The sequence below is a fragment of the Oncorhynchus clarkii genome, chromosome 31 (assembly GCF_045791955.1).
Source record: "Oncorhynchus clarkii lewisi isolate Uvic-CL-2024 chromosome 31, UVic_Ocla_1.0, whole genome shotgun sequence".
Taxonomy (NCBI): domain Eukaryota; kingdom Metazoa; phylum Chordata; class Actinopteri; order Salmoniformes; family Salmonidae; genus Oncorhynchus; species Oncorhynchus clarkii.
Genome location: NC_092177.1, coordinates 21,160,880 through 21,183,642, shown reverse-complemented (window position 1 = coordinate 21,183,642; position 22,763 = coordinate 21,160,880). Strand labels below are relative to the sequence as shown.

At 43.6% G+C, this 22,763-nt stretch overlaps 1 protein-coding gene across 1 annotated transcript in view; it reads right to left on the bottom strand.

Moving 5' to 3' along the window:
* LOC139390790 (X-linked interleukin-1 receptor accessory protein-like 2) overlaps positions 1 to 22,763 on the bottom strand; it is a 398,878-nt gene that overhangs the window by 28,757 nt on the left and 347,358 nt on the right. Inside the window, exons 6-8 of the mRNA XM_071138185.1 lie at positions 18,105 to 18,234; positions 7,682 to 7,827; positions 6,153 to 6,158 (exon numbers count right to left, since the gene is read on the bottom strand). Coding sequence (XP_070994286.1) covers positions 6,153 to 6,158; positions 7,682 to 7,827; positions 18,105 to 18,234 — 282 coding nt within the window. The remainder of the gene's footprint in view (positions 1 to 6,152; positions 6,159 to 7,681; positions 7,828 to 18,104; positions 18,235 to 22,763) is intronic.

Here is a 22,763-nt window from a genome sequence, read left to right as displayed (position 1 = left end):
GCAAAGCAATGATGACGGCACGTGTTTCCTTGCAGGTAACGATGGTTGACAGAGAAAGAACAATGATTCCAAGCACCACCCTCCTTTTGAAGCTTCCAGTCTGTTATTCAAACTCAATCAGCATGACAGAGTGATCTTCAGCCTTGTCCTCGTCAACACTCACACCTGTGTTAACGAGAGAATCACTGACATGATATCAGCTGGTCCTTTTGTGGCAGGGCTGAAATGCAGGGGAAATGTTTTTTGGGGGGGATTCAGTTCATTTGCATGGCAAAGAGGGACTTTGCAATGAATTGCAATTCATCTGATAATTCTTCATAACATTCTGGAGTATTTGCAAATTTCCATCATACAAACTGAGGCAGCAGTTTGTGAATGTATAAGAAGACAAAATATAGTCATTACAAGCAGTGTAGTTAAGCCAAAAATATATATTGAGTGGAGTACAGCACAGAGTAGCAGCAGATCATCAACCCAGATATGAAGTGGGACTAGACCATTTATCCAGTATTGGCTGCCATATTTTCTAAAACATTGGACTTCTATTGAAGGTATTATATCAAATCCTTTCCATATGTATTACATTCCCTAAATCCCATAACCACATTTCAAAGGTAGGTACAGTCTCCAATTTCCAAAATTGCAATATGAGCCTTTTGGCTAATAAAGTACAAAGAGAGACATCCTTCCCCTCCTGGTTATTCCCATCAACTGTACCAAACGGAGTGATCAATGGGTCTGGGGCTATAACTCTATCAAAGGCTTTAGATAAGTAATCAAAAATGAGAGCCCAGTAAGCATGTAACTTAGGACATGTCCAAAATAAGTGGGTCAACGTCCCCTCATCCTGCTTGCACCTCTCACACAGTGGTGAGGTGTCCGGGAATATTTTATGCAGTTTTACTTTTGAGTAACGTAACCTGTGTATCACCTTAAACTGAACAAGGTTGTGTCTGGCATTCACTGAACTGTGGTTTATATTCCTGAGAGCTTTCTGAACCAAGTTCTTGTTCCCAAGCCCTTTTAATAGTGTCTGTGGATACCTCTATGTGGGCCTGTAGCACATCATACAGTCTAGAGACTGACCCTTTTGAATGGGGTTTGACAAGGATCAAGCTATCTAATGTAGGACTATTTCTCTTAATGCCATACCGTGGGATATGTGTCCTTAAGAAATTCCTGATTTGGAGGTATCTGAAAAAATGTGTTGTTGGCATGTTATACTTACCCTGTAATTGTTGAAATGAAGCTAACTGACCGTCAATGTATAAGTCACCAATTGTTGTGAGCCCCTTCTCCCTCCAATGTGAAAACACCATATTATCCAATGCAGCGTGGAAAGCATGATTCAAGCAAATCGGGCTGTCAATGTATACAGTAGGTATGTTAAGAAAATACCTAATCTGTTTCCAGATCCTAAGAGTATGACAAATGACTGGATTAGAGTCATAAATGGCTTTTTTCACATATGTTGGACTATTACCAAGTGCAGGGAGAGAGGAACGTTGACAAGAGGCATGTTCAATCAAAAGCCATGAAGGCATATCATTCTGTCGCATCCCAGGTAAACTTTCCCTCCAGAAGACTTTATGTTCAGATTAGCAGCCCAATAATACAGTTTAAAGTGAGGAAGGCCAAAGCCCCCCTCTATCTTGTACTTGCATGAATGCTTCTTTGAAATTCTGGCTTCCTCGTTAAGAGTAGCAAGGGGTTCCACGGCTATAGCGAAGACAGCAGGCGAAATAGGGTACCCTTGTCGGCAGCCCTTGAACAGGCAGAATGACTGCGACATTTCCTGATTGGTTACCACGGACGCCATTGGGTGTGCATAAATAATTCTTATCCAATGAATAAATTCCTTTCCAAACCCGAAATGCTCCAGAACCGACATCATATACTTCCACTCAATCTGATCAAACGCCTTCTCTGCATCAAGAGCTATTACCACTGCCTCAACTTTATGATCATGATACATTACGTTGAAAAGGCGTCTCAAATTGTAGTATATATGTCGGCCCAGGATAAAACCTGTCTGGTCAGGGTGTATGATGTCAGAAATATATTTTTTCAATCGGTTTGCCAATATCTTTGTCAACATTTTATTTTCTATGGGGAGTAACGACACGGGGCGATAAGACGACATCTCCATGGAATCCCTATCTTTTTTCAAGATCAGTGCTGTTGTAGCCTCATACAGTGTTTGCGGGAGTTTGGCATTGTCTTTGGATTGTTTAAACATTCACAACATAAGTGGAGCTAGACTGGCACAGTACTTCTTATAGAATTCTATTACATATCCATCGGGCCCAGGGGCCTTGCTGTTTGGAAATTGTGTTATCGCTGTGTTAATTTCCTCCAAAGTTATCCCTGTATCGAGTGCAGCAGCTGCCCCCCTGTCTAGTTTAGGAAGTTCACATTCAGTGAGAAAACGTTCCATAGTTTGTGGATCAGTAGCATCGCATTTCGATCGATATAGCTCTGAGTAAAACTGCACAAAGCATTTATTAATATCCTGTGGTTCTGTTACTATTGTACCCTTCTTGTCTTTTATTTTGTGAATAGCTCTAGATGCCTGTACATGCCTTAGCTGTCTTGCAAATAATTTATGTGGTTTGTCACTCAGTTCAAAATAACTTTGTTGCGTTCTAGCAAGTAAAGAGCCCACTCGTTTCGAAATGATGGTATTGTATTGATATTTCAACTTTGTGATCTTCTCAAGGACTGCATTCGAGGAATTCATCTTAAAAACATTCTCCTGTTATCCTAACTCTCTTTTAATTTCTCTCAGCCTAGTATTAGTGTGTTTCTTCCTCTCTGATGTATAAGAAATAATGTAACCTCTAATCACAGCCTTTAGAGATCCCAAAGGGTGGAGTCGTCAACATCCCGGTGTCGTTACCTCCGAGGAAAAGGGCAATCTGCGCCTTCAAATACTGACAAAAAGTCTAATCTTTCAAAAAGTATGCGTCTAAGCGCCACGGTCGTCGACCTGTAGACACATTGTAGAGTTTCAGCACCATGGACAGAGGAGAGTGGTCCGTAATTAGAATAGGGTGATAGGTAACAGACGCAGCTGCTGAAATTTGTTTGGAGTCCAACAAAAAAATGGTAAATTCTGGAATATGATTTATGAACTGCCGAAAAGAAAGAATAATCCCTATCTGCTGGGTGCGTCAATCTCCAAATATATATAAGGTTTATCATCAATGTATTTAGACAGACACTGACATTTGATTGTTGAAGTGACCTTGAAAGCTGTTTATCTAAAAGAGTGTCTAACGTAGAGTTAAAGTCACCTGCAACAATAACACTAGTATCCGAGATATTTGGTATGGCCTTAAATACCCTTTGAAAAAATGATGGATCATCGAAGTTGGGTCCACATAAATTGACGAAGGCTATTGGTTTCGAATTCAGTGGACCAACCACAATAATATACTGACCATTAGGATCTGAAATCGAGGATGAGTAAACAAAAGGAATGTTTTTCCTTATCAGGATTGCTACTCCTAACATCTCACTCATAACATCTCACTCATCATATAAGTCCCTATTTCTGATCTTCTGATCGAAAAGACATTGACAGGAAATTCAAACGCATCCCTGGCCTGTATTTGGCCATTTAGCCGGTTGACACAGCCGTTCTGTATCCTCAGCCAGGGAGCTTGCTTGACAAGAAAAGATCGGTCTCTTTTGGGTTGTCAAACGTACATGTTGATCCCTCGACTGTCACCTTAAACCGGGCTGGGAAGAGGAATCCATATCGGATGTTGGCCGCCCTGCATTTCTTGCGTAACTCATCATACTCTTTCCGCTGGTTCCTCACCTCCAAAGTAAGATCTGGGTAGAAAGACACCCTCGCTCCATTGTAGTTAATGGGGAACTTTTGACTAGCCAGCTTGAGGATGAGATCCCTGGTCTGGGTATAGTGCAGCCGTGCGATGAATGGCCTTGGTGGCGCGCCCTTGGCCAGCTTCGTTGCCTGTGATCTGTGTGCTCGGTTGATCAGGATGGCCGTTTTGAAGTGTTCACTCCCCAGCAATGCCGGTATCAGCTCCGAGACAAATTCAGTGGGTTTCCCTTTCTCAGTGTCCTCCTGGATCCCACATATTTGGATGTTCTGGCGTCGAGCATTTCCAATTGGACTTTTGATGTCATTTTGGAACATTGTGCACTATTTTTCTATGTCCTTTAGCCTGGCCTCGTTGATTGACTGTTATCTTGCTTAGTGAGTTTATAGCAGTCAGTAGGTCCCCACAGAGTAAGTTCTGTGGGGAACTCTTGGGACCTAGCATCTTCAGCTAACTCCTCGTGGGTTGGCAATGTTGAAATTGGTTCGATGTCTATCTCATTCAAATCATCTTGTTTAGCGCCCCATTTTTCGGGTGCCTTTTCCCTTTGTCATATTGCCAGACAATGTTTGAGAGAGGTTAAGATAAATATGAATTTGTTTAAAAATTGAGGGGAGCTCTAGCAAAGCACGTCTACTCCATAGCACGCTCTATAGCGCAAAAACCATCAAGCGCTATGATGAAACTGGCTCTCATGAGGACCGCCACAGGAATGGAAGACCCAGAGTTTCCTCTGCTGCGGAGGATAAGTTAATTAGAGTTAACTGCCAGACACATCTCAACATCAACTGTTCAGAGGAGACTGTGTGAATCAGGCCTTCATGGTCGAATTGCTGCAAAGAAACCACTACTAAAGGACATTGATAATAATAAGAGACTTGCTTGGTCCAAGAAACACGAGCAATGGACATTAGACCGGTGGAAATCTGTCCTTCGGTCTGGAGTCTTGGAGATTTTTCATTCCAACCGCCATGGTTTTGTGAGACGCAGTGTGGGTGAACGGATGATATCTTGTATTTCCCGCTGTAAAGCATGGAGGAGGAGGTGTTATGGTGTGGGGGTGCTTTGCTGGTGACACTGTCTGTGATTTATTTAGAATTCAAGGCACACTTAAACAGCATGGCTACCACAGCATTCTGCAGCGATACACCATCCCATCTGGTTTGGGCTTAGTGGGACTATTACTTGTTTTTCAACAGGACAATGACCCAACACACCTCTAGGCTGTGTAAGGGCTATTTTACCAAGAAAGAGAATGATGGAGTGCTGTATCAGATTACCTGGCCTCCACAATCCCCCGACCAAATTGTGATGGTTTGGGAGGAGTCAGACCACAGAGTGAAGGAAAAGCAGCCAACAAGTGCTCAGTATATGTAGGAAATCCTTCAAGACTGTTGGAAAAGCATTCCAGGTGAAGCTGGTTGAGAGAATGCCAAGAGTGTGCAAAGCTGTCATCAAGGCAAAGGGTGGCTATTTGAGGAATGTCAAATATAAAATATATTTTGTTTTGTTTTACTTTTTTGGTTACGACATGGTACCATATGTGTTATTTCATAGTTTTGATGTCTTCACTATTATTCTACAATATAGAAAATATATATATATATTTATATATATATTTTTAAACCTTGAATGAGTAGGTGTTCTAAATCTTTTGACCGGTAGTGTATATCGGTAATTTCGAAGTCCAAAAATGGATGTAGCAACAGGCAGTGACCTTCACACAGCAGAACTATGTCGCCATTTGAGCGTGATCAATTAACCTGCCCCTCGAAAAATGTATTATGTCCACGGTTCTGTGAATGTCCCGCAAAATCTTTCCCTTGTCCCACATTTGGGCTTTTTGGATACTACTGCAACTTTGATTTTCGCATGTGAACATTTTTCAACCACTCCAGAAATGTCTTGTTAACAAACTATAGTTTTGGAAAGTCGGTTAGGACATCTACTTTGTGCATGACACAAGTAATTTGTCCAACAATTGTTTACAAACAGATTATTTCTCTGTATCACCCAGTGGGTCAGAAGTTTACATACACTAAGTTGACTGTGCCTTTAAACAGCTTGGAAAATTCCAGAAAATTATGTCATGGCTTTAGAAGCTTCTGGTAGGCTAATTGACATCATTTGAAGGTGTACCTGTGGATGTATTTCAAGGCCTACTTTCAAACTCAGTACCTCTTTGCTTGACATCATTGGAAAATCAAAAGAAATCAGCCAATACCTAAAAAATTCTTTTTTGAGACCTCCACAAGTCTGGTTCATCCTTGGGAGCAATTTCCAAATGCCTGAAGGTACAACATTCAACTGTACAAACAATATTACGCAAGTATAAACACCATGGGACCACACAGCCGTCATACCGCTCAGGAAGGAGATGCATTCTGTCTCCTAGAAATGAATGTACTTTGGTGTGAAAAGTGCAAATCAATCCCAGAACAACAGCAAAGGACCTTGTGAAGATGCTGGAGGAAACATGTACAAAAGTATCTATATCCACAATAAAACGAGTCCTATATCGACATAACCTGAAAGGCCGCTCAGCAAGGAAGAAGCCACTGCTCCAAAACCAGCATAAAAAAGACAGACTATGGTTTGCAACTGCACATGGGGACAAAGATCGTACTTTCTGGAGAAATGTCCAGTTCTATTTTTGATGAAACAAAAATAGAACTGTTTGGCGATAATGACCATTGTTATGTTTGGAGGAAAAGGGCTTGCAAGCCGAAGAACACAATTTCAACCGTGAAGCACAAGGGTGGCAGCATCATGTTGTGGGGGTGCTTTGCTGCAGGAGGGACTGGTGCACTTCACAAAATAGATGGCATCATGAGGCAGGAAAATTCTCAAGACATCAGTCAGGAAAGCTTGGTCGCAATTTTTTATTTTTATTTTACCTTTATTTAACTAGGCAAGTCAGTTAAGAACAAATTCTTATTTACAATGACGGCCTAGGAACAGTGGGTTAACTGCCTGTTCAGGGGCAGAACGACAGATTTGTACCTTGTCAGCTCGGGGGTTTGAACTTGCAACCTTCCGGTTACTAGTCCAACGCTCTAACCACTAGGCTACCCTGCCGGGTGGGTCTTCCAAATGGGTCTTCCAAATGGACAATGACCCCAAGCATGCTTCCAAAGTTGTGGCAAAATGACTTAACGACAACAAAGTCAAGGTATTGGAGTGGCCATCACAAAGCCCTGACCTCAATCCAATAGAAAATGTGTGGGCAGAACTGAAAAAGCTTGTGTGAGAAAGGAGTCCTACAAACCTGTCTCAGTTACACCAGCTCTGTCAGGAGGAATGGGCCAAAATTCACCCAACTTATTGTGGGAAGCTTCTAGAAGGCTACCTGAAGCATTTGACCCAAGTTAAACAATTTAAAAGGCAATGCTACCAAATACTAATTGAGTGTATGTAAACTTTTGACCCACTGGGAATGTGATGAAATAAATAAAAGCTGAAATAAATAATTCTCTCTACTATTATTCTGACATTTCACATTCTTAAAATAAAGTGGTGATCCTACCTGACCTACGACAGGGAATTTTTACAAGGATTAAATGTCAGGAATTGTGAAAAACTGAGTTTAATGTATTTGGCTAAAGCTAAGCTGTATGTAAATTTCCGACTTCAACTGTAGCATGACACAGAGTATTAGACAAGTGAAGAATGGGGGTTCTAATTGGTCAGTGCCCAAGTCGGCAAAGGGTATTATGCCATGACGCCGCACCTCTCCCAAGGGAGACATTACCCATAAATCTGTCTGCCTAAAGTGTTACTGTCACAGCAGTATTATCAGCAGACAGCAGTGGTGTTGAGGCCTGGCCTACCTCTTTTCTGCAGGATGGCGCTGCCGCTCCTCCGTCCAATGTGGTTCTCCACATAGCAGGTGTAGTTTCCCAGGTCCGTCTCCTCCACCGCGTCGAAGGTTAAGGACAGCTCCACCTCCTTTTCCCCCAAGTGTTCCTTCAGCACCCTGTGTAGAAGAAGAGGAGGAGGAGGGAGGAGAGAGAAGAACCTCAGGGGAGGTACCATAGCTCAGAGTATACAGGTCACCACTGAGGTACATAGTAGGGGGGTGGAGATACACCTCATATAGTGGTCTGTTTTCAGAGACAGGCCCTGGTTTCACGATGCAGCTAACAAGAGTTCAGCGCAGAGGTCATACTCGTTAGGCAGAGATTATTTCCCCATTACAGTGGAGCTGGAGATCAAACACACACACACACACACACACACACACACACACACACAGGGAGGGGGGAGGGAGACATTGCGGCATCCACACCTGTACATCCACATTAGGAAGGATAATTGTCACACCCTGACCATAGTTTGCTTTGTATGTTCTATGTTTTGTTTGGTCAGGGTGTGATCTGAGTGGGAATTCTATGTTGGATGTCTTGTTGTCTGTTTCTGTGTTTGGGCCTGATATGGTTCCTAATCAGAGGCAGGTGTTAGTCATTGTCTATGATTGGGAGCCATATTTGTTTTGTGTTGGGTTTTGTGGGTGATTGTTCCTGTCTTTGTGTTTGTTACACCAGATAGGGCTGTTTTCGGTTTTTCAGGATTCTTGTTTTTGTATATTGTTCTATTGTCATCTTTATTAAAGATGTATCAAAATAACCACGCTGCATTTTGGTCCGCCTCTCCTTCAACAGAAGAAAGCCGTGACAGAATCACCCACCACAACAGGACCAAGCTGCGTGGTGACAGGCAGCGGAAGCAGGAGCAGCGCAACAAGGAATGGACATGGGATGATGTATTGGACGGCAAGGGTTGCTACACATGGGAGGAGATCCTGGCGGGAAAGGATCGCCTTCCATGGGAACAGGTGGAGGCTGCTAGGAGAGCAGAGGCAGCCGGAGAGAGGAGCCGGCGATATGAGGGAACACGGCTGGCAAGGAAGCCCGAGAGGCAGCCCCAAAAATGTCTTGGGGGGCGGCACACAGGAAGTATGACGAAGCCAGGTAGGAGACCTGCGCCAACTTCCTGTGCTTACCGGAGGGCGAGAGAGACCGGGCAGGCATCGTGTTATGCGGTGGAGCGCACGGTGTCCCCAGTGCGGGTGCATAGCCCGGTGCGGTACATACCAGCTCCACGTATTGGCCGAGCTAGAGTGGGCATCGAGCCAAGTGCCATGAAGCCGGCTCTACGCATCTGGTCTCCAGTGCGTCTCCTTGGGCCGGCTTACATGGCACCAGCCTTGCGCACGGTGTCCCCGGTTCGCCTGCATAGCCCAGTGCGGGCTATTCCACCTCGCCGCACTGGCAGGGCGACCAGGAGCATTCAACCAGGTAAGGTTGGGCAGGCTCGGTGCTCAAGAGCTCCAGTGCGCCTGCACGGTCCGGTCTATCCGGTACCACCTCCACACATCAGCCCTCCGGTGGCAGCTCCCCGCACTCGCCCTGAGGTGTGTGTCCTCGGCCCAGTACCACCAGTGCCGGCACCACGCACCAGGCCTACAGTGCGCCTCGCCTGTCCAGCGCTGCCGGAGTCTCCTGCCTGTCCAGCGCTACCGGAGTCTCCCGCCTGTCCGGCGCTGCCAGAGCTTCTGCCCCTCAGTCCAGAGGCGCCAGAGCTCCTCTGTCCAGCGCTGCCGGAGCCTTCCTCCTCTCCAGTGCTGCCGGAGTCTTCAGTCTGCCCAGCGCCGCCTGAGCTACCCATCTGCCCAGCGCCGCCTGAGCTACCCGTCTGCGCAGCGCCATCAGAGTCTCCTGTCTGTCCAGTGCCGCCAGTCTAAAAGGTGCCGCCAGTCTGCAAGGAGCCGCCAGTGCCGCCAGTCTGCAAGGAGCCGCCAGTGCCGCCAGTCTGCAAGGATCCGCCATTGCCGCCAGTCAGCCAGGATCCGCCAGTGCCGCCAGTCAGCCAGGATCCACCAGTGCCGCCAGTCAGCCAGGATGTATCAAAATAACCACGCTGCGTTTTGGTCCGCCTCTCCTTCAACAGAAGAAAGCAGTGACAATAATGATGTACCTCCACGGTAAGAAGGATAATGATGTACCTCCACATTAGGAAGGATAATGATGTACCTCCACATTAGGAAGGATAATGATGTACCTCTACATTGGGAAGGATAATGACGTACCTCCACATTAGGAAGGATAATGATGTACCTCCACATTGGGAAGGATAATGATGTACCTCCACGGTAGGAATGATAATGCTATACATTAAATCAAATGTTAATAGTTGCATGCGCCGAATACAATAGGTGTAGACCTTACCGTGAAATGCTTACAAGCCCTTAACCATCAATGCAGTTCAAGAAATAGAGTTAAGAAATGATTTACTAAATAAACTAAAGTAAAAAAAAGAAAAAAATAACAATAAAATAACAATACCGTGTGGTAGCAGAGAGAGCAGTCTATGACTTGGGTGACTGGAGTCTTTGACAATTTTTTGGGTCTTCCCCTGACACTGCCTAGTATATAAGGTCCTGGATGGCAGGAAACTTTGCCCCAGTTGTGTACTGGGTTGTGCGCACTACCCTCTGTAGCACCTTATGGTCAGATGCCGAGCAGTTGCCATACCAGGTGGTGATGCAACCAGTCAGGATGCTCTCGAGGGTGCAGCTGTAGAACTTTTTGAGGATCTGGGGACCAATGACAAATCTTTTCAGTTTCCTGAGTGAAAAAGGTGTTGTCCTGACTATCTTGGTGTTTTTGGACCATGATAGTTTGTTGGTGATGTTGACCCCAAGGAACTTAACTTTCGACCCGCTCCACTACAGCCCTGTCGGACGTCTTTTTCCTGTAGTCCACGATCATTTCCTTTGTCTTGCTCACGTTGAGGGAGAGTTTGTTGTCCTGGCACCACACTGCCAGGTCTCTGACCTCCTTCCTATAGGCTGTCTTGGGCACAGGGACTATGCTGCTCTGCTTGAAACATGTAGGTATTACAGACTCGGTCAGGGAGAGGTTGAAAATGTTAGTAAAGACACTTGCCAGTTAGTCCGCGCATGCTCTGAGTACACGTCCTGGTAATCCGTCTGGGCCCGCGGCCTTGTGAATGTTGACCTGTTGAAAGGTCTTGCTCACATCGGCTACGGAGAGCGTGATCACACAGTAGTCTGGAACAGGTGGTGCTCTCATGCATGCTTCAGTGTTGCTTTTCTCGAAGTGAGCATAAAAGGCATTTAGCTCATCTGGTAGACTCGCGTCACTAGGAAGCTTGAAGCTGGGTTTCCCTTTGTAGTCCATAATAGTTTGCAAGCACTGCCACATCCGGCGAGCATTAGAGCTGGTGTAGTAGGATTCAATCTTAGTCCTGTATTGAATCTTTGCCTGTTTGAATGTTCATCTGAGAGCATAGCGGCATTTCTTATATGCATCCAGATTAGTGTCCCGCTCCTTGAACGCGTCAGCTCTAGCCTTTAGCTGGTGCAGATGTTGCCTGTAATCCATGGCTTCTGGTTGGGATATGTACATACGGTCACTGTGGGGACGACATCGTCAATAAACTTATTGATGAAGCCGGTGACTGAGCTGGTATACTCCTCATTGCCATTGGATGAATCCTGGAACATATTCCAGTCTGTGCTAGCAAAACAGTCATGTAGCGTAGCATCCACGTCATATGACCACTTCCGTATTGAGCGAGTCACTGGTACTTCCTGCTTTAGTTTTTGCTTGTAAGCAGGAATCAGGAGGATAGAATTATGGACAGATTTGCCAAATGGAGGGCGAGGGAGAACTTTGTATGAGCCTTTGTGTGTGGAGTATAGGTGATCTGGAGTTTTTTTTCCCCTCTGGTTGCACATGTGACATGCTGGTAGAAATGAGGTAAAACGGATTTAAGTTTGCCTGCATTAAAGTCCCCGGCCACTAGGAGTGCCGCTTCTGGATGAGCATTTTCTTGTTTGCTTATGGCCTTATACAGCTAGTTGAGTGCAGTCTTCGTGCCAGCATCGGTTTGTGTTGGTAAATAGACGGTTATGAACAGCTTATTATCTGAACACTTTCAACATAGGACTGTTGCCCTAATGTCATCGGAACAGAAAGTTACATTTTTTGTCAAGGGCTTTATATAGGAGGGGAGAGAAGGGCGTGTTTCATAGTTTATAACCAATGTCTCTTCACATGGGCGGGCCACTGAGTGAGCAGAGCTTTAACCTTATGAAAACCCAATTCTCTCATTTGGAAGCTAAAATTACATTTAATCTTTTCACAAATAGTTTCATTTTTAAACATTTAAATTGCACAACAATTCCATGTGAATCTAGAATGTGTAGACTTTCCAAGATACAGTTTATGTCGTCCTGTCATCAGTCATAATGTCTCAGATGCCAACTGATCAGGCATCATATTCATTGAGTACCAACGCATATTTTCAGCTGGTTGGATTACCGAAATATGGTTCCTTTCCCCCCCACCTTTTGATGTGTTCAGACTCTATATGTTTAACAAAGGCTATTCAAGAGTCCTTCTGTAGTCAAGAGAGAGGAAAGGGAGAAAGGTATTTATGGGGGGTCATAAACCTCCCCCATCAAGCCAACGTCATGACAGTAGGATAGTACAGTTTATTCATCATCCAGTTTATTTTCCAGTGATTGCACATTGGCCAATAGAACGGATGGTATAGGCGGGTTACCCACTCACCGACAAATTTTCACAAGGCACCCCAATCTCCCCTGTATTTCCGTCTTTTCTTCACGCGAATGACAGGGATTTGGGCCAGGTCTCAGAAAAGCAGCATATCCTTTGCGTCAGACAAAAATCTTAATCCAGTTAGAGGTGAGTAATCACTGTTCTGATATCCAGAAGTTATTTTCGGTCATAAGAGACGGTAGCAGCAACATTATGTACAAAATAAGTTACAAACAATGCGAAAAACACACAAAATAGCACAGTTGGTTAGGAGCCCGTAAAATGTCCGCCATCCCCTCCGGCTCCATTCTAAATATTAGTAAGGATAATGCTGTACATCCATGCCAGGAAGGATAATGCAGCACATCCACATCAGGAATGATAATGCTGTACATACACGCCGGGAAGGATAATGCTGTGCATTCACACCAGGAAGGATAATGCGGCACAGTCACACCAGGAATGATAATGCTGTACAGCCACGTCAGGAATGATAATGCTGTACATCCACGTTAGGAAGGATAATGCTGTACCTCCAAACTAGGAAGGAGGACGCAGTTCTAGAGGTGAGAGGAAGGCGTAATACATCATTAGTGGCTCGGCTGGAAGAAAACAAAACCAGCGCAGAGGCGTGAAAACTCTCCCCCACAAGAGCACTTCAAAACCTCCAAATGAAAATAAAGAGCAGGTTTTTGCAGTGCCACTGAGAAGGACTGATGTGATGTGGCGATTTGTGATAGAGGTCATTCTGAATGATGAGCTACTTGCTAAAATTCCCCATCAGAAGAGAATATTCATAGTCAGGCACACGCATATGTTCACTTGGACCATCACAAACACACACACAGACAGACACACATACACGCCCACAAACGTCCATTTCTCTCTTCCTCTTTCTTTCTCTCCAGCTCTTTCTCCCTCTCAATTTCAATTTTTAATTTAAGGGCTTTATTGGCATATGTTGACATTGCCAAAACAAGTGAAGTAGATAATAAACAATAAAAATTAACAGTAAACATAAGTTCCAAAAGAATAGAGACATTTCAAATGTCATATTATATCTATATACAGTGTTGTAACGACGTGCAAATAGCTAAAGTACAAAAGGGAAAATAAAAAAACAAATATGGAAAGAGGAGGAAGGGAAGTGCTACTAAGGTACACAATAGTATATTTTGGTAGATAGAAGGTGCTCTTTGGTAAAAGGGGTAAATTGGTCAACAAAAAGAAAGGAGGACCAAGGCACTCTTCATATAATTGATTAAAATGCCTTTATTAGTATGGCATGTTCAATAGAAACAAAGTGTTTTAAAAACCAACGCGTTTCGGCTGCATGGCATTCATCAGGGAGTACAAAAAAAAGGAGTACAAGGTCCTCTTTTAAACAGCTTATCAATTAGCCCTAATTGGAAGAGGGAGTGGTTACACAATTGATTGGACACACCTAGTAAGTAATACTATACACATTGAAATACTGTAGCTATGTTATCATAAAAATACACCTCGAAACTAGAAGTATCAGAACACTAAAAGGTAGTTCTAACCTTAAATATGACTGGGAGAAGTGTCAAGAATAAGAAAGCTAAATATTCCACAGTCCACTAGAACACAGCAAAACATGAACAACAACAGTCTAAACATAGCTGAGGGCAATAGAGCAAAATGTCCACTAGATGACAGCAAATGGACCCATCACGACCCTACAGGAAGGGTGAGAAATCCATATCTTCATTTAAACCAGGGTATTTAGTGGCCTGTAGTTTGTAAATCCAAAAACTTTCCCTTTGGTTTAACTGTTTAAGACAGTCCCCTTTTCTAATAGAGGCCGGAATATGATCAATACCCATAGCTTGTAGGGAGGCAGGGTTGCCATGGTGTAAGGACTTGTAGTGCCTTGCCATGGGGTAGGGACTTGTAGTGCCTTGCCATGGTGTAGGGACTTGTAGTGCCTTGCCATGGGGTAGGGACTTGTAGTGCCTTGCCATGGTGTAGGGACTTGTAGTGCCTTGACATGGTGTAGGGACTTGTAGTGCCTTGCCATGGGGTAGTCTTCATTGCCTACCCGTATGGCGTACTTGTGTTCCGCTAAGCGGTCTTGAAGACATCTCTTTGTCCTTCCAATGTAGAACACCTTGCACTGTGGACATTCCAATCTATAGATGACATGAGTGGTTTTGCAGTTAATGAAATGCTTGACATAATACTCCATTTTGGAAGCTGTGTCAACAAAATACTTATTCTGTGTAATATTACTGCAATGGTTGCAATGGTTACATTTAAAAGAGCCCTTGGGTTTGTGGTCAATACAAGTTTTTTGAGAGTCACCCGGAAGATAACTGTGGACTAATTTGTCATTTAGGGTAGGACATCTCATAAAACTTAGGGCTTCAAGACCGCCTTCAAGACCGCTTAGCGGAACACAAGTACGCCATACGGGTAGGCAATGAAGACTACCCCATGGCAAGGCACTACAAGACCCTACACCATGGCAACCCTGCCTCCCTACAAGCTATGGGTATTGATCATATTCCGGCCTCTATTAGAAAAGGGGACCGTCTTAAACAGTTAAACCAAAAGGAAAGTTTTTGGATTTACAAACTACAGGCCACTAAATACCCTGGTTTAAATGAAGATATGGATTTCTCACCCTTCCTGTAGGGTTGTGATGTCTTCTAGCTCTATTGCCCTCAGCTATGGTTAGACTGTTGTTGTTCATGTTTTGCTGTGTTCTAGTGGACTATGAAATATTTAGCTTTCTTATTCTTGACACTTCTCCCAGTCATATTTAAGGTTAGAACTACCTTTTAGTGTTCTGATACTTTTAGTTTTGAGGTGTATTTTTATGATAACATAGCTACAGTATTTCAATGTGTATAGTATTGCTTACTAGGTGTGTCCAATCAATTGTGTAACCACTCCCTCTTTCAATTAGGGCTAATTGATAAGCTGTTTAAAAGAGGACCTTGTACTCCTTTTTTTTGTACTCCCTAACGAATGCCATGCAGCCGAAACACGTCGGTTTAAAAAAAACGTTGTTTTTATTGAACATGCCATACTAATGAAGGCATTTTAATTAATTATATGAAGAGTGCCTTGGTCCTCCTTTCTTTTTGAAAAACATAAATATGGGTTGTATTTACAATGGTGTTTGTTCTTCACTGGTTGCCCTTTTCTTGTGGCAACAGGTCACAAATCTTGCTGCTGTGATGACACACTGTGGTATTTCACCCAGTAGATATGGGAGTTGATCAATATTGGATTTGTTTTCGAATTCTTTGTGGATCTGTGTAATCTGAGGGAAATGTGTGTCTCTAATATGGTCATACATTGGGCAGGAGGTTAGGAAGTGCAGCTCAGTTTCCACCTCATTTTGCAGGCATTGTGCACACAGCCTGTCTTCTCTTGAGAGCCAGATCTGCCTCTCTCTCAGATTGCATTAGTCCACCAGGAGCATTGAGAGAAACTGGGTCAAAGTATCTTACTGCACTAACCTGACCTAGACTTCTTTGTATGAAATCTAAGACATATTTCTACTGAAAACTGGCACCTCCTTTGTTCATAGGGTTATTAGAGCCTCTTAAATAAGTAGCCTTTTCCCCTCTCCCTTCTTAGTCATCATTCTTGGCTGTTCACCAATTGTGCAGAAAGAAAATTCCATTCTGCCTGTGAACAAATAACTCCTCTCTGCTCTGTACAGTATCTCTATATCTCCGCCTCTAGCCATTCATGTGATAATATCTGCTTTTCTTAGTTAATTTCAGTCACTTTCCCATCTCATCTGCACAACTGTAGAGACATCCAGCCTCGCTTTGTTGGCGAGAGAGAGAGAGACATTGGTTGGTTTTGGTTTGGCCATGTGCTGGTGGGGCGGCCCTAGGCATAAGTGGTCACTTAGGGCCTCAAGCTGCTAGGGGGTCCCCAACCTAGGAACTCAGTTCGGGGTCAGTTGAATAGTAGATCAACAGAACGTTTGACATTTGGTTGTGCATCAGTAATTTTTCTCTTGTTATGTCAGTCACTGACATTTACTTAATTAGCCATGTCAGCAAAACATTTAAATAATCTAGTCAGCTGTCTGAACTTGTAGCAAATCTAATTTCATTGCTCACATACACGTGTTTAGCAGATGTTATTGCGGGTGTAGCAAAATGCTTGTGTTTCTAGCTCCAACAGTGCAGTAATATCTAACAAGTAAACAAATCTAAAGTAAAGGAATATAATTAAGAATATATAAATATTTGGACAAGCAATGTCAGAGCATTATAGACTAAGATACAGTATAATAGAATAGAATACAGTATATACATTTGAGATGAGTAATGCAAAATATGTAAACATTATTAAAGTGACAAGTATCCACTACTGTTGTGTTGTCTGCAAACTTGATGATTGGCTGAATACCTCCAGCAGTAGATAGTAGAGTTAGAATTGGAGTGGTGGGTTCTGGTGTGGAGTCAGTTCAGTGGTTTTGAAATCCATTGTGTACTTTATTACGTTAATACGCTACTGGCTACTCCAGGCTGGTGAGATGATGCTACTGCCTACTCCAGGCTGGTGAGATGATGCTACTGCCTACTCCAGGCTGGTGAGATGATGCTACTGGCTACTCCAGGCTGGGGAGTTGATGCTACTGGCTACTCCAGGCTGGGGAGTTGATGCTACTGCCTACTCCAGGCTGGTGAGATGATGCTACTGCCTACTCCAGGCTGGTGAGATGATGCTACTGGCTACTCCAGGCTGGTGAGATGATGCTACTGCCTACTCCAGGCTGGTGAGATGATGCTACTGGCTACTCCAGGCTGGGGAGTTGATGCTACTGGCTACTGGGGAGGTGATGCTACTGGATACTCCAGGCTGGGGTGGTATTGCTACTAGCTACTGGGGAGATTATGCTACTGGCCCCTGGGGAGGTTATGCTACTGGCTACTGGGGAGGTGATGCTACTGGCTACTGGTGAGGTGATGCTACTGGCTACTGGGTAGAAGATGATACTGGCTACTCTAGGCTGGGAAGTTGAGACAATTATTTGTCATTTGATAGGAGCGGTTACATTTGCATGACAGCTATGTGGTAATTACTAGCTTTATGTGGTAATTACTAGCTTTATGTGGTAATTACTAGATTTATATGGTAATTACTGTACGTGCTTTATGTGGTAATAACTTGCTTTATATGGTAATTACTAGCTTTATGTGGTAATTACTAGCTTTATGTGGTAATTACTAGCTTTCCAACAAGAGGATGAAATCTTATCATCTTTCAGAAGTAGCAGTCTGCTACTTCCAACAAGCCCAGATTTACCCTGAATTAAATTGTTACGTGATTAGTTTCTCATTGTGTGCATGAGGAATTTCCCCTCTGTCCATTTAGACTGTAGTACAAATCCTGGAGCTGATATCGAAGCAGAAATCCCCTCCCGCTGATGGAGGTATTATGCTGTCAGTCACAGTGGACAGCACAGGATGTGGCAGTGGAACATCACACTCCTAATGAAGCCGGATGATTTTTCAGACCCACAAGACATTACTCCACAACCCTAATGGGCATAATATGCTAGTGTCAGTCACATCCACACTGGTTTCTGTATATAACCAGAAACTAGACACTTCCACGATCAGAAACAGAGAAAGAGGAAAAGTTTGCAGTGATAGATTATATACAGTACCTGACTTCACTTTCTTTAATGTGACCTGCCAGCTCCTCCACAAACTTCTCCCCCTTCATCCAGTAGATGATATGTCTAGACTCCCCGCTGTAGCCAAAGAAGGCCTTACAGTCTAGACTGAGGGGCATACCTGGAATGACAAAGAAGGCAACATTTGACAAGCGCACATTTACCTGAGAGAACTGAGAAAAGAACCCACTGGCAGACACACGTATATGTATACACAGACACATAAGTGCACACACACACACACACACACACACACACGCACACGCACACGCTCCAAGCTCTATCACAAACTCCTTTGAACAACACTGTCAACTAAAACGACTGCCCATTTCAAATAACACACCATCATGCCCCATCTTGGCCCAACATGGTGGTGGGTCCACAACATCCTAGGCTGAGTGTGTAATAAGGTGGGGTCCTGTAATGCTTTGTTTATTGAGTGCAGGCTAGGTGCCCCCTGGCATCACAGGGAAAAATCTGCTGCATCCAGCCAGCCCAGGGGTCTCTACAGACACACAGGGCCAAACAAGTCAGTTGGTTGGTTCCAAACACCACGCGTATGACAAGCTACAGTAATGCCTGCCAGTCCGGCATCTTCAGAAATCAAAGGCTAGGATTACTGTGATGATCCAAGAAAACAAGTGACCCCTTCTGCCACCCCCCATCGTTCTCCTCCACTCCCCCAGGTTGTTTGAGGAAGCATCACTTTGGATTTAAAACATTTGTTTTTGGCAGCAGAGTGTGTGTGTGTGTATGTTTGTGTGAGTGTGTTTGCTCTTCCCATGTTCACAGGGGTATGGGCTAATGAGGTGTGGCAGGTTAGTCTTTGCAGATGGCTCCGAAGGTCTTACAAGGTAGTAAAAGCGGTCACACGTCGAGCCGTTTGGATAAACATCGGAATCAACATGACTTTGTGCTGTAGAGCTGACAGCTCCGAGAGAGGGCTGGAGACGTATGATCTGTGCAGCTGTCTGGAACCTGTCGTTAACGGCAACTGTAACGATAAACAACTCTCAAAAACAATACTCTTAAAAACCCGCCTCTTGCCCACTTTTTTTATTTGCTGATGATTATGTAAATCAAATAATACAATTAAGTGCCAGGGAACCTGTTTCTCTCTCTCTCTCACTCTGTCTCTCTCTCTCAATTCAATGGCTTTATTGGCATGGGAAACATATGTTTACATGCCAAGGCAAGTGAAGTAGATAAAAAACAAAAGTGAAATGAACAATACAAATTAACAGTAAACATTACACTCACAAAAGTCCCATAAGAACAAAGACATTTCAAATGTTATATTATGTCTATATACGCTGTTGTAACGACGTGCAAATAGTTAAAGTACAAAATATGGGTTTGTTCTTGTCACGTGTGCTCTCTCTCCGGCCTCTAGGTCACCAGGCTGCTTGTTATGGCACACACCTGTTACCATCATTACGCGCACCTGCGCATCATCAGACTCACCTGGACTCCATCACCTCCCTGATTACCTTCCCTATATATATATGTCACTCCCTTTGTTTCCTTCCCCAGGCATTATTCTGTTCCAGTGTTAAGTCTGTGCGTTGTTCGTGTTTCTTGTTTAGTGTTGCGTTTATTTATTAAAACACTCACTTGCTGAATGAGCTTGCCGACTCTCAGCGCAAATCGTTACAGTTCTTCACTGGTTACCCTTTTCTTGTTGGTTACAAATCTTGCTGCTGTGATGGCACACTGTGGTATTTCACCCAGTAGATATGGAAGTTTATCAAACTTGGGTTTGATTGTGTAATCTGAGGGAAATATGTGTCTCTAATATGGTCATACATTTGGAAGACGTGCAGCTCAGTTTCCACCTCATTTTGTGGGTAGTGCGCACATAGCCGGTATTCTCTTGATAGCCAGGTCTGCATATGGCAGCCTTTCTCAATAGCAAGGCTATGCTCACTGAGTCTGTACATAGTCAAAGCTTTCCTTAAGTTTGGGTCAGTCACAGTGGGCAGGTATTCTGTCACAGTGGGCAGGTATTCTGCCACTGTGTACTCTGTTTAGGGCCAAATAGCATTCTAGGTTGCTGTTCTTTTGTTAATTCTTTTCAATGTGTTAAGTAATTATCTTTTAGTTTTCTCATGATTTGGTTGGGCCTAGTTGTGTTGCTGTTCTTGGGCTCTGTGGAGTCTGTTTGTGTTTGTGAACAGAGCCCCAAGACCAGCTTGCTTAGGGGACTCTTCTCCAGGTTCATCGCTCTGTAGGTGATGGCTTTGTCATGGAAGGTTTGGGAATCACTTCCTTTTAGGTGGTTGTAGAATTGAACGGTTATTTTCTAGATTTTGATAATTAGAGGGTATCAGCCTAATTCCGCTCTGCATGCAGTATTTGTTTTACGTTGTACACAGAGGATATTTTTGCTATATATGTTGAAGAGATTAGGGCTCAAACTGCATTCCTGTCACGACTTCCGCCGAAGTCGGTCCCTCTCCTTGTTCGGGCGGTGTTCGGAGGTCGACGTCAGCGGCCTTCTAGCCATCACTGATCCATTTTCCATTGGTTTTGTCTTGTCGTCTTTCACACCTGGTTCCAATCCCATCAATTAGATGTTGTGTATTTAACCCTCTGTTTCCCCTTATGTCCTTGTCAGAGAGTTTGTTTGTTTGTTTGTATGTGATGTGCATGTTTTATGTTGGTGCGACGGGTTTTGTTCCCACTTTTGTTATTTTGGTTTTTGGAGTTTTATCAGCATTTATTAAACTCTGTTTTTACCAAGTTTGTTCTCCTGCACCTGACTTCCCTGCCACCAACACGCACCCATTACAATCCCTATCTCACCCCATGGTCCTGTGGAAAGAAATTTTTTTTTTCCCATTGTAACCGCACACTTGTTTGTGTACATGGATTTTATGTTGTATGTTTTTCCCCCAATACCACTTTCCATTCATTTGTATAGCAGACTCTCATGCCAAATTGAGTCAAAGGCTTTTTTAAATCAAAGCATGAGAAGACTTTACCTTTGTCTTTTTGGTCAATTAGGGTGTGCAGGGTGAATGTGGTTTGTCATACGGTAATTTGGTGAAAAGTTAATTTGACAGTTGCTCAGTACATTGCTTTCACTGAGGAAATGTACGAGTCTGCTGTTAATTAATGTAGTGTATTTTTCCAAGGTTGCTGTTGACGCATATCTCATGGTAGTTATTGGGGTGAAATTTGTCTCCACTTTTGTGGATTGGGGTGATCAGTCCTTGGTTAAAAATATTGGGGAAGATGCCAGAGCTGAGGATGATGTTAAAGCGTTTAAGTATATGCAACTGGAATTTGTTGTCTATATATTTTATCATTTTATTTAGGATCCCATCAACACCACAGGCCTTTTTGGGTAGGAGAGTTTGTATTTTGTCCTGTAGTTCATTCAGTGTAATTGGAGAATCCAGTGGGTTCTGGTAGTCTTTAATTGAAGAGAAAAAAAGCAAAGAGCTTTTACCCTCCACACTACCTGTTACGTGCTTTGTTTTTGCTATGTACACAGAGAGCACTGGTTGGTTGGCCCAATTGAGGTAGTATGTACATGAATGTATAGTTAAAGTGACTATGCATATATGAAAAAACAGAGTAGCAGCAGCGTAAAAAGAGGGGTCCCCAGATCTCCGGTACCTTCCGATGTGCTGATTAAATGCAAATACTTCTGAAAGGACCCTTTGACTCCTCAACAACTTTACTTACAAAGACCATAAAGAATCCTGAGCCTCTCACTGTCATTAGAGGAAACATTACAGAGTTGTTTTAAAAGAGGAGAGTTAGAAAGAATCAAGCCAGTTAAAGAGGATGAATGGGACCCCAGCAGTGAACCCATCACTCAGTGGGTTCTGGTGATGGACCCCAGCAGTGAACCCATCACTCAGTGGGTTCTGGTGATGGACCCCAGCAGTGAACCCATTCCTCAGTGGATTCTGGTGAAGGAAGCCAGCAGTGAACCCATCACTCAGTGGGTTCTGGTGATGGACCCCAGCAGTGAACCCATCACTCAGTGGGTTCTGTTGATGGACTCCAGCAGTGAACCCATCACTCAGTGGGTTCTGGTGATGGACCCCAGCAGTGAACCCATCACTCAGTGGGTTCTGGTGATGGACACCAGCAGTGAACCCATCACTCAGTGCGATCTGATCACTGGCACTTACACACAAGGAGTGAGATGATTAGTTACTTATACCATTATTGAAATGACATTTATTTGCCTGAGGGGGAAACAACAGCCAGAGGAAAGAGCTATATCTGAGACCTGATCAAGGCTGCTAAATAGCTAATCAAATGGCTACCCGCAGGGCCGGCTTTAGCCTTCTGGGGCTAAAGCCGCAGAAGCAAAATGTTGTAGTGACCCCCCTCTTGACGGCAGAGAGAGGAAAACACATTTTAATGCAATTCTACACATTTTGCCATGGGGAATAGAGAAAATCTTGCAGTTTTAAAGCAAGTTTTGCTATTGGACTAATATTTATTTTGTTGCAATTTTATAACAAATTTCATGCAATTCTACTCATTTTTTTTCCATGGGACAGAGCTAATTGTTTTGCAGTTTTACAATTTTCCTGCCATTCAATCCATTATGCCTTTTGGCGGAGATACTTTTTTGTAGTTTTAAAGCTAATTTCCTGTCATGACAGATGCAATGTTAATATGATT